Source organism: Haliotis cracherodii, unplaced genomic scaffold (genome assembly GCF_022045235.1).
Source record: "Haliotis cracherodii isolate W230 unplaced genomic scaffold, xgHalCrac1.p SCAF_6, whole genome shotgun sequence".
NCBI classification, from domain to species: Eukaryota; Metazoa; Mollusca; class Gastropoda; order Lepetellida; family Haliotidae; genus Haliotis; species Haliotis cracherodii.
Window position 1 is genome coordinate 6,872,279 of NW_027266319.1, and position 12,189 is coordinate 6,884,467.

Below are 12,189 nucleotides of genomic sequence, written 5' to 3' on the forward strand. Positions count from 1 at the left end.
CCATATTTCAGAACCATACAAAAGTATAGGCATCATTTTGCCCTAAAAAAGTACATGCTGTGAAAAAAGACACACGACTATTTTTCCTGAATAAATTATAAAGAGGCATAATGGCTTTCGACGCCTGAACAGCGAATTGCTTACATGCCATAGACCATGGCAATCTAGAGGAGAACATAAGACCTAAATATTTATAGTAAGTGACTACACTCAAGGCAGACGTACCAAGAAACAAAATAATACTAAGAATAAACTGTCTGTCTCTCTGATGCTGAGATAATTCAGCGTATGGAGCTTCTGTACAGACGTGGGCTCGTGCCAGAACCGACTTCAGCAATGGCGGTGATCCTCAACGGCCACGTCCCTGACGCAGACGAAAAGAAAGTTGTCGCCGTCATCGTAACGCCCGAAGAACTCAACGCAATGATGACAAATCTTTCTGTAATAAAATACATCTTTATCGCTTCATGGCTGTTCTTCTATCAAAACCCCTCACACGTTCTAAGTCATGGTTTATAGCATGGGACTGAATGCTGTTTTACGCCGCTGTCAGAGATATTGCAGGGATATGAGGGGATTACATGTGTAGTCAATACATTGACATGACCGTAATCTCATCATCATGCGGGGCGGTCGGGTAGCCTAGTGGTTAAAGTGTTCGCTCGTCACACCAAAGACCCGGGTTCGGTTCCCGGCACGGGTACAATGCTTGGAGCCCATTTCTGTCCGTGATATTGCGGGAATATTGCTAAAAGCGGCGTAAAACAATACTCACTCACTTGGAAAAGAATAGATGGAAAATTACTGACAAGGGACACACTCTTCAATTTCGACACTTCTATATACCTCTCTTGCCAAAAAGTTCCTGACAAAACAGGTGTAGGGCCATACAAAACTGCTGAATACCGCTCAGGAGAGCGATTGAGTGAGTGAGGGAGGAATGCAGCGTGCCGACGTGGGACCGCGGGATCGGGCTTAAGACGTAGCACTCATTTGGGGAATCGAACGTGCCACCGCTGTAACCACTGGTCTGAAGCTACCCTAGTGACCGCCACCACGTGTACACACACACGTCGCTATATAAGTGCAATATTGCAATATTCTTGAAGCGACCTCAAACCCCATTTTGACCTCACCCCATTTCACGTCAACGCACATCATATGACCTAACTTAAATTAAACACTGTTGAACGTGTCATGCATTAACTAGTCTGGCCCAGTATCAATAAGTCCAACTTGATTTTGTAACCGTGACCACCCACTCTATTGCGTTCTCACTATGTTAGCTAATGGCTTGTCTGGCCAAGAATCGATACATTTAGTTAAGTTAGGGATATTATTTATATTATCGAAACAATGGACTTGAATTACAGCAAAATAAATACGACGAAAATTGACGTAGGCTGTAGAACAAGAAACGATGCATGCAGATACGGTTTACTGCGTTGACCGTCTTACGAATCCTATTTCGTTTCTTCCCGATATTTCTTTTAGATAACACAACGTAGGATTGAGCTCGCATGCTGTCGAGTTGATAGCCTGTATTGATTTACTTTCACAGATACAATGGTAATGTAGACTATGTTCCGTGATAGTATCTAACGTGTAGTAAGTCAAAAGGTATTGACAAGAAAAGCTATTCAAAATTGTGAAAATTGTTAGCTTGTTAACAATTCACCGTTCACGTCAACTGGTATTTATAGTTGGGGTGCATGTAAAATAAGAACGAACCACCTACTGCGGACTGCGTGGATCGAGAGAAGTGTTGTAAAATCTGATCTTGCGACGTTGAGGTACGTGCATTTGAAGCATTAAGTTTTTGTAAATTATGATTTATTACACAATCAATTTTTTGCAGTGATAAATGTGACCACATTGGACCGAAACACAGTACAAAATTTATTTTCAAGACATGCAATGAACAGTTATTTTCTAAAGGACTAGGAGGTGGGTAATTGTTGGTAACTACCACAGTTCGCCATAATTCAGGTATGTGGAGAAGGCACAAGCTAACCTGTGACAGAAAATACGGGACCGACCCACGCCATGCGGATACGAAGACACGGGATTATTCAAGTCGATCAGCCCGACCACCTGATCAATTTTAGTTCATACTGGGGACTTATTCGTCCGAGGAATTATGTAACTGGGTGCAAACAGACAAGGTCTACTGACCATTTGTTCAATTGCTTTATGGCCAATTTGAACAGCATTTCAGATATTTTACGACGTGTCAAATAGCGTGTCATAGCGTCTCATGTCATGGACATTTACCACTTTAGTCAATTACGTCAAGCAACCCACGCTTGCCGTAAAAGGCGACTATGCTTGTGAAAAGCGACTAACGGGATCGGGTGGTCAGGCTGGCTGACTTGGTTGATGCATGTCATCGGTCCAAATTGCGTGGATCGATGGTCATGATGTCGATCACTGGATTGTCTGATCCAGGCTCGATTATTTACAGACCGCCGTCGTATAGCTGGAATATTGCTGAGTGCGGCGTTAAATTAAACAACAAACAAACTAGTCAATTATGGGATATCGTGACAAATCGTGATCATATTGTCTATATGTAGGTCTTCCATGAAATAGTCGATCAACCCAATACGTCTTTGATTAACCCAATGAGTGAGTGAGTTGACGCCGCTTTTAGTAGTATTCCACCAATATCCCGGCAGCTCCACTATATGATATAGCGACTACGTACATGACATTTGAGCCGTGAGCCAGACCCCTTCCTCATCAAATGTATGTATCCCTGCAACAGATATCCTGTTGGCAGGTACACCGAATCTGTGTCTCTGAAATATGTGTGCCGAAGCAGATTGTGTGCCGACTGGGGAACATTAATGAGGCGAGACGCGTCATCACCTAGACTTACGCTTCGTCTCTGAATAATTTTAATGGAAATAAACAACTATATTTTATCTGAACATGAGCCCCAGTGTGATGAGAGGTTCAGTTGAACCAGTGGACAAATCTAGACTTGCTTCATTTAGGATTACATCATTACAGTTAGGTTTGGGCGGAACAGGAGCCCCAGTGTGATGGGAGATTCAGTTGAACCAGGGGACAAATCTAGACTTGCTTCATTTAGGATTATAGCATTACAGTTAGGGCTGGGCGGAAGGGAAAATACTATGGTTTAGGGACTGTGACACAGGCTAGTCATCACCTATAGCTGCAGCCACAGTTACCAATGACTTGGCGAGATAACCAAACACGTTTGTCCTACATTCCTTTATGTGGTACTGTACCGTCGTCACTGGTTCTCTGACCGCATCTCCACAGTATGGCTGACGCCGGGGGGGATCTCGTGACGGTGGGGGACATGCAAGAGGCGAGGAGCGTTATCACCAGGCACCCACTGTGTGTCCGGACCCCGCTCCTGAAACTCGTCCAAGACATGTTCCCGCAGCTGGCCGGACACAAGCTGCAGCTGTACCTCAAGCTGGAGAACATGCAGACCACAGGTAAGGGAAGGGATCTACCAACATTATTCCATGTTTAGGAGCTCATTTATAATTTTCATACAATACGAGGCTTATGTAAAAATAAATTAGCAAACCGGCAGATTTTTATTAACATTCTTTTCCAGAGAAAATCCACCCCATCCTGAAAATCATGTAGTTGGTCTCCTTACTCTGGCTCGCGGAGATCGACAACAGATTCAAATCCACATATTTTTTTATATACAGTGTCAATCCGTTAGCGCGGATCTCGTTAACCCGACAGTCCCGCTTTTTGCATGAATGCAGCTGTTGCGTTGATTTATAATTCAATTTGGGTATTACTACACAGATATGATTCGTTAATCCAGACTCTGTTAATCAGGACGATTCCTCATGGAACCGTACCGTCTGGATTAACAGGGTTTCACTGTATTACATTAGCGGTGCACTTTTACGGACATTGCGTTAAAATGGGTGCAGACATCCTTATACACATGCATCCTGAACGACGCACGTTTGTTGTATTTACCTGCATTTATAAACTAAAATTGTTGAAGATGTGGTCGATAAGCAGTCTAGTCCGGATGGGACTTAGTCGGGTGTTACGAACAGTTAAACATGACGAATTCCAATTCGATATATAGTATACGTAACGCACTGGTCAGAAATCGGGTGACCTTTAGCAACGCCGGTGGCAGGTTGTAGATGGATGGGTGTCCGCGTTCGACAGCTTGATTCCTGAGAGTTTCTAGGGCTTCGGTCCTGCGATACAAAGAAGCACATGTGATGTCTCCTCGGGCAAGTGGCTTTGTTCGATATATGCTTCTGTTCACCCAGCACTAAAAATGGGAACCCGGTAGGATGAGAGGTTAATGTTCTGATAACCTTATGTGTTTGAAAAGTATACTCCTCAGGCAGCTGAGAATGAAAATTGCGTGCCCACTGATCCATTGACAGGGGTAATAATGTTAGCATGTGCGTGGGCATGGAGGCTAGTGCAATGCTAGTACAGACATTATTTAGTATTATTATTCGTGGTTTTGGCTTTGTGAATGTCGTATGTAAAGAACATGATTTGAGCGTCCTTTGGATTTCGCCATGGCCATCGTAGAATCTATTCATTGGTTATGTGTTGAATAAACTAAATGTCATACTGTTTGATTATTTTGAATTTTCACACGATCAAATACCAGCCATTTACAAACATCAGCCATGCCCACCTAGGTTCGTTCAAGATCCGTGGTGTGGTCAACCAGATGCGACATCTTGAAGCACAGCTGGCCTCCGACAAGATCCCCATCACTATGTCAGCTGGTAACTATGGGAAGGCGTTTGCGACATATTTACACCAGAGAGGCATTCCTGGGAAATGCATGATTCCCGATACGGCACCACAGAGCAGAGTTCATCTTATACAGGTAATTTATATAAGCTCTGTTGTGATGAACCTGATGCAGTTAACATAAAACAGGAATGTCCCTGTGAAGATCCGGTCTGCAGCAACCTATGCTTGTCATTGGGGCGACTAACGGGATCAGGTGGTCAGGCGCGCTGACTTGGTTGATGCATGTTATCGTATATCCATTTGCATAGATCAATGGTCATGGTGTCAATCATTGATCTATCATGACTTTATTTCTGGAGTTTCGAACAAACGCTCGAAACTTGATGACGTAAATTCAACGACGTTAGTTTTGAGAGGGGAGTGTCTAGTAAGTTGTTCCCCGTTGATGTAGCTGGGCTACGTAGTGGCTTAACGTTGGCATCCAAAAGTGGGTGGGATGTGTCAGTCGGTATTTGGAGAAAAGGTACAGATAATCGGGGTGAGGATTGTGAGAATATGCAGGAAATACCAAACCTACTTCCCTGTTCGTAAAATGGACATGTCCGACATTTCCGAGGTTGGATTCTATTCAGGGAGTCATTATAATTAAAATTTTGTTAAATATTTTTAAAGCTTGTACTTTTAATCAACATCATTAAAGAGGCTATATATAATGTTGACATCTCGTATTAGAAATAGTGAGTGAGTGAGTTAGCGAGTGAGTTTGGTTTTACGCCGCTGTTAGCATTATTCCAGCTATATCACGGCGGGGGACACCAGAAATTGGCTTAACACATTGTACCCATGTCGGGAAACAAACCCGGGTCTTCGGCGTGACGAGCGAACGCTTTAACCACGAGGCTACCCGACGGCCCTCGTAAAAAAAATAAACGACTTGTACAATAAAACACTGCAGCGAGAATAAACCATGAGGGGTGTTTATTGTACCGTAAACGCCTCCCACCCGCCCTTTTTAAATATAATTATACACTGTTTGTTTAATATGATCCAAACCGAGAGGGAAGCTTCTGAGACCGACCCTACCAATAGTATGTCTGAGGTTTGCAAATTCATGTATGCTGACACCTGTTTCGTTATAGCAGTATGACACACACGTAGTCGATGTCTCTGTATTCAGTAGACAATAGGCACACACAAACCACCCAACTGACTCTATGTAACCCGAGATCTTCTGCTCAGAGTATGGGGGTGTCGGTGGAGCAGATGCCGACAGCGGAACTGCAGGCCGCCGTGGACAATTACACCAGTGATGGCAGCCATGTTTTCTGTCACCCGTTTGACGACATCCACCTCATCGCTGGATACGCCAGGTAGGCGAGGACGATAAATCTATATTCCCTTGCACACGGCCCCACTCAACCGAAGTGGACCTAGCACTGGACCTAGCTGGAACCCATTGTGTTACGAGTTTTTTGCACGTGACAGTCACATGACTGAACACCACCTGGCGATGGTTCTCAACCTAGAATGACTATTCAAACTGTTTCCTTTTATTTTGGTCTTGAAATCAAAGTGACTACCTGATATTCAGCACACATATAGCTATGTGCTGTTCAGCACATGAAAAACCTGTGTTTTAAATGGGCGTTATGTTATGCGAACTAACTGCGGAGGAATGTGGCGTTACACGGTTTACAGCGAATTCGTGCAATATCGCAACGCAACTGCTCGAGGTAATGCCGAGAAGACCCGAGTACTTCCTGGGATAGCAGGAAAGAGCTCTTATTGGCACGTGCAATAATCCTAACCCCTTCTATCACTGTAACATTTTGTGTCTGAATAGCACGTGCTGCATGCATGCGCATTTGGGGAGGTAACCGCATTAACTTTTTCATGCTAAGGCCAAGTGATCGCATGGCCGCTAAAGAGCCAGTTTAGAATAGGTCTTCAGCAACCCATGCTTGTCGTAAGAGGCGACAAACGGGATCAGGTGGTCAGGCTCAGTGACTTGGTTGATGCACGTCATCGTATCCCAGTTGCGTTGATCGATGCTCATGATGTCAATCACTGGGTTGTCTGGTCCAGACTCGATTATTTAACGACCGCCGTCTTATGGTTGGAATATTGCTAAGTGCGGCGTTAAGCAACAAACAAACAAACAAGGCATAGCAATGTTCCATTGGACAAGAGCCTTCAGCTGTGCTCACAACTAACTGTAACAAAAATGTACCGCTACAGAGAAGCCCCCGGAACTTCTAGAAGGTAGAGAGGATAAAATATTTTGCTCATGATTACATTTTTAATAATTCATTATGAACGATAAATTAATGTCATTATATTATGTTGAAATAAACACAACTTGGGATATTGCAACGAATACAAGAGTGTTTGTTATTATAAAAAAAAATCATTACAGTGTTGCTATGGAGATACTGGATGAGGTGTCTGACCCTGACATTGTCCTGGTGTGCTGCGGGGGTGGAGGGCTGGTGTCGGGAGTGTCTGCAGCCATCAAGACACCCGGGCCGTCAGCCTGCAGAGTGTATGCCGTAGAGCCGGAAGGAGGTCAGAGTTTGAAATATTACATATTGTTGCCAATGCTTGTGAGTGAGTGAGTGAGTGAGTAGTTTTACCACGCTTCTAGCAATATTCCCGCAATATTAAGGGCAAATATTTGTAGTGTGGTATAGCTGTGTAATTTTACAGTCGGCCAGGGAAATAACAAACTACGAACACCTCACAGAAACACTAACAATCTAGGGGATTAGATCTGGTTGCATTATAAAGCACACCTACCTGCAGGGCAAAAGAAAGTATACCCCATGTTTGGTGGTGGCTTAAAACAAACCAAACAATGTAGGGTTATTCGATGGTGAAGAACTTTGATCATTAAGTTTGTAGTGTTTCGGCAGCTGTTTTTAGCCTAGTGACGTTTTGATAACGTTCATAATTTTGGGTCAGTCCCAGGTTTCAAGTGAACACTGTCTTTTGACAGGCAATTTATTCTCTAAATTCTCTAATATTTCTATCCAGAGTTGAGTATTTCTGCTGCATCAGATGACGTCACGTTTCACCGCACTAACCGAGTTGAAATAGAGCCACAGCACCAACGTTGTAAAAATGTGTTCAGATGCGATACACAAACCTTCACATGTTCCTTGTCATAGGACTTTGACTCGTTTGGGGTTGTGTTTAACGGCTAAAAGTGTTGAAGGTCTAAATGTGGGAAGGGCCATTATGTATTTTTAGTGTTTAATGCGAATACATTTTTATGTTAATATTATACCCAGTTCGTTGTACGTATTGGTGGTGAATACGTTGTGCTAGTGCCTGTGAATCTGATTGGAACATCTCATTTCTATATATTTTATACATCTTATCTATATTTTACTAAATGTCCAATATAGCGGTACCCCGCTAGGGATCCAATCGCACGTGCAACTCGCAGTAAGCAGAAAATTCAAAGTTCGAGGATTTATTCAGATGCATGTCAAATACGGGAACCATCACACGTCACACAACAAATATAGTTACTCAAGTACACATCGTAGACTCCGTGAACACCAAGGTTCCGCTTCGAAATCTCGAAGCCTGCCAATTCTCCACCGCGTACTTTCATCACAACAAATCGTTTTTTCTTACTTAGGGAGATAATTCTATAAACACATCTTATGTGCATACCGCTAGGAATATCTCGTTACATCGCTTTCTCCTACATCCAATGACATGCATTTTACTAAACATGTTTTTGACTTGTAGGATAATAAACAATATGCATTTTGTCGTAAATATGTTTAAATATAGGGATGTATGTTGTGTTATTGTGGTGTTTAGGCTGTGTAACTAAAGCTTATTTCATGTCTTTCGACCCTAAACTTTTGTAGACATTAAACACCAAATGTGTATTCCGTTTAGGATCTAAACGCACTCCTAAGCATACATTGTTTACGGTGAAGAGCTTGTTGTAAGAGGCGAAATTTGATCAGGCTCTGACGTCAGGTGTGATGTTATTATCGCGCGAAGACATACAAGTCAATTCTTTGGAATTATGAGCAAAACACTTAGTTTACATTTAACTATTCTTCGAGGTAAAACCGATTTATTTTTTCTCAACAATTAATATCACCAAAGAAGTCCCAGTCCACCAACAAATCAAATCGCTCGATCCCTATGTGATTACAATAAATAGTGACAAAACACATTTCCATATTCACAAGAAATCTCGACTTAAAGCGAGAGTCCATTGTACAATTCGGGGGCATGGGTGGTTCAGTCGTCTAAGGCGCCGCGATTCACTGTGCAGAGTTGCATCCCTTGGGCACACCAGAACTCTATGATTGTGGGTTCGAATCCCGGTTCGCCCCGATTATGTTTCTGGGTTTGTCAGCACCATATCCGTGCTCTTGGGTTTCATCGAATTGGTAAACGTCTGAGACCAACATTAAGCTGACACTCCGTGATATAACTGGAATACTGTTAAAAGCAGCATTAAGCCCAATTCACTCACTCACTCACGCATTGTACAATTCCGACTAAATTATCCGGAGCATGTGTTTGGTGACAGTGAATAGTGATAATACCGGGTTACATGAAAAGGTGAGCGTATCCGGGCCTGCATGTGGCACCTGTAACAAACACATGCAAAGGCAACTCAATTGTTCCCATGAACAAACACAGTATCACATTGTACAAGTGAAAATAGGTAATTGCGTCAGACATAATTTTTGACACTGGCGCGTCAAATTTGGAAATGTTCTTCACATTTATTCCAATAATACTTTTGAAAGCTTTACTGAGGCCTTGAATGCTGTCTCCTTGATCAGATGACCTTTGAACAAGAGTTGTACAACGCTAAAATCAATTTCAGTTTACTTTGCTTGGATCATATCTCAACTCTATTTTGCTCACGTAGCAACTAGTGTGTAATAATGTTTTATTTCATATTGCAGCTCCGAGTATGTTTGAAAGTTTCAAGGTAGGCAAAGCTGTGAGCCGTTCTGTGAATACAGTAGCCGCGGGCCTCGCGCCACCGTATGCAGGTAGGTGTTCTTGATTTATTTAATTGGGTTTTCGAGTTACTTTTTTGCTTCCATGTTTCGTTTTAGTATTTTGGGTAGTTGCTATTCGCTGGAATTCGATTCGAACTTTAACCTCCTCCGAATACCGAAACGTCAATGCAGTGTGACATTAGTCCAGTGATCCCGATTACCTGCGTATTTGCATAAAATAGGCCAAATAAATCGGCATAAAAAAGGTTGAAATACGCAATAGTATACCATATAATTTTAAAAACAGAGATTAATCAGTATCGATTATCTACGAAAGAAATTGGGCGTTAACGGCAAAACAGAGGTGAAAATATGAAGGGATCACTGAAAAGGAGTGATAACAACAGGTGTTCGCGAAAAGGGTAAGCTTGTCCGTCTCATGCCCTCCCAGTAGCACCCGCCACACACACAATGTGCATAAAAAGTAAGTCTTTGCTGTTGCCTGACAGCACTGCAGGAGGATGGTGTCATACGACGGTGGCCTGTAAACAACCGAGGCTTGAATAGGCGGCCTATTCACGAAACTGTCTTAGCTAAGACAAATCCTATCGACTTACGATAAAAATAACGACTGTCATCGGAGCTATTCTTGAAACTGTCTGTAACCTTTCGCAACGTTATCTTACTTACGACATAAATCGGCTCGTCACGCCGAAGACCCGGGTTCGATTCCCGACATGGGTACAATGTGTGAAGCCCATTTCTGGTGTCCCCCGCCGTGATATTGCTGGAATATTGCTAAAAGCGGCGTAAATCCATACTCACTCACTCACTACGACACAAATCTTAGCTAAGACAGGGAGCGGAAGTAAATTAAGCTGGGTGTTTCCCAATGACGCCAGATTATTCAGGGAATTCCTAAGATTGACTTTTTATTATTATTTCATTATTTACAGACCGCCGTCATATAGCTTGAATATTTCCGTGTGCGGTGTGAAACAAACAAACAAACAAACAACAATCTAACAACTTTTTACGATTACCTTTTCAGGTAAGTTGACGTATCGGCACTGCGCAGAGTTTGTAGAGCGTGTGTTACTTGTGTCAGATGCTGAGATAGTTCAGTGTATGGAGCTTCTGTACAGCCGTGGACTCGTGGTAGAACCGTCGGGTGCTGCAGCAATGGCGGCACTCCTCAACGGCCACGTCCCTGACGTTGACGGGAAGAAAGTCGTCGTCGTAATCACAGGCGGGAATGTTACACCGGGAGAAGCTAACTCCCTGATAAATAAATCATGATTTCATAACTATTGTTGCGTTTTGTGGTTACACACTCGGTGCCTAATGGGGTGGGGACGCAATTTTCTTTTATTACACTGCGTGTCATGTTGGTCTCCACTGATACTTGCATAGCGCACTGAACAAGGACATGTCTTGTTGAAAGTCGGTTACTTCACATGTTTGTTTGTTTATCGCCGTACTCAGCAATATTCTGGCTGTATGACGGCGGTCTGTACATAATGAAGTCTGGACAAGACAATCCAGTAATGAAAATCATGAGCATTGACCTGCGCAATTGGGATACGTTGACAGGCATCAGCCTGACCACCTGACCCCGTTAGTCGTCTCTTGCAACAAGGATAGTCGCCTTTTAGGCAAACATGGGTTGCTGAAGACCTATTCTAATACCATAGTTAACATCTGTACTATTGCTGACAGAAAGGCGAGATGACATCGCTGAATTATAGCGGACTACAGCTCGCCTTGGTATTGCTATGCTATTGCTGTCTACAGACCCCTATGATATTGCTGTCTACTGACTGCTATGATATTGCAGTCTACAGACCCCTATGATATTGCTGTCTACAGACAGATATGATGTTCCTGTCTACAGTCCAATGTGATGTTACTGAAGCGAGGCTGACTACAACTCGCCTTGATATATATATGATATTCCTGTCAACAGACCGCTGTGATGTGACTGACCTATGGTTTATACCGAGTTTCAGTCACCACATTTAAGGCCTTTAAAGCCGTTTCATGGCTCTTTGACAAAGACTTAAGGTCCTAATAATAATAATTTTAACAGGTTTGATGACGTAAAACGGAATAGAGCTGGTACCAATGAGTCAACAAACAAACACACATGTAACAGTTTATTAATCCTCATTAGTGTTTCTGGAGTCACATGAACTGGTTAAGAAACAGATTAACACTGACTGTACTGCACTGCATGGCCCTAATTAACATATTCAAAACATCTTCAAACTGTCAAGATTTGCATCAAGCGCATGTTCTGCCTTTTCCTTTGGTAACAAATGTTAATTTTCATGATGTTTCTGTCTTTCCAGCTGATTTTGTTGAACTTGCAATTTCACAGTTCATTCTTTCCTTGTCTTTCGTTCTTCCGGTTCCTCAAGGACACGTTTTTTTTGGTGTGTTCCTGCTCAGGTTTTATTTCATG

The 12,189-nt window shown here is 42.7% G+C and overlaps 1 protein-coding gene across 1 annotated transcript; it reads left to right on the top strand.

Annotated features, from left to right (window-relative positions):
• The first annotated feature begins 1,597 nt into the window (after nucleotides 1-1,597).
• Nucleotides 1,598-11,024, top strand: LOC139446101 (L-threonine ammonia-lyase-like). The gene is made up of 7 exons (XM_071227379.1): nucleotides 1,598-1,793; nucleotides 3,292-3,473; nucleotides 4,677-4,870; nucleotides 5,977-6,107; nucleotides 7,154-7,302; nucleotides 9,687-9,776; nucleotides 10,777-11,024. The coding sequence occupies exons 2-7, from the start codon at nucleotides 3,293-3,295 to the stop codon at nucleotides 11,022-11,024; spliced, it is 993 nt and encodes a 330-aa protein (XP_071083480.1). The 5' UTR covers nucleotides 1,598-1,793; nucleotide 3,292.
• The last annotated feature ends 1,165 nt before the right edge of the window (nucleotides 11,025-12,189 follow it).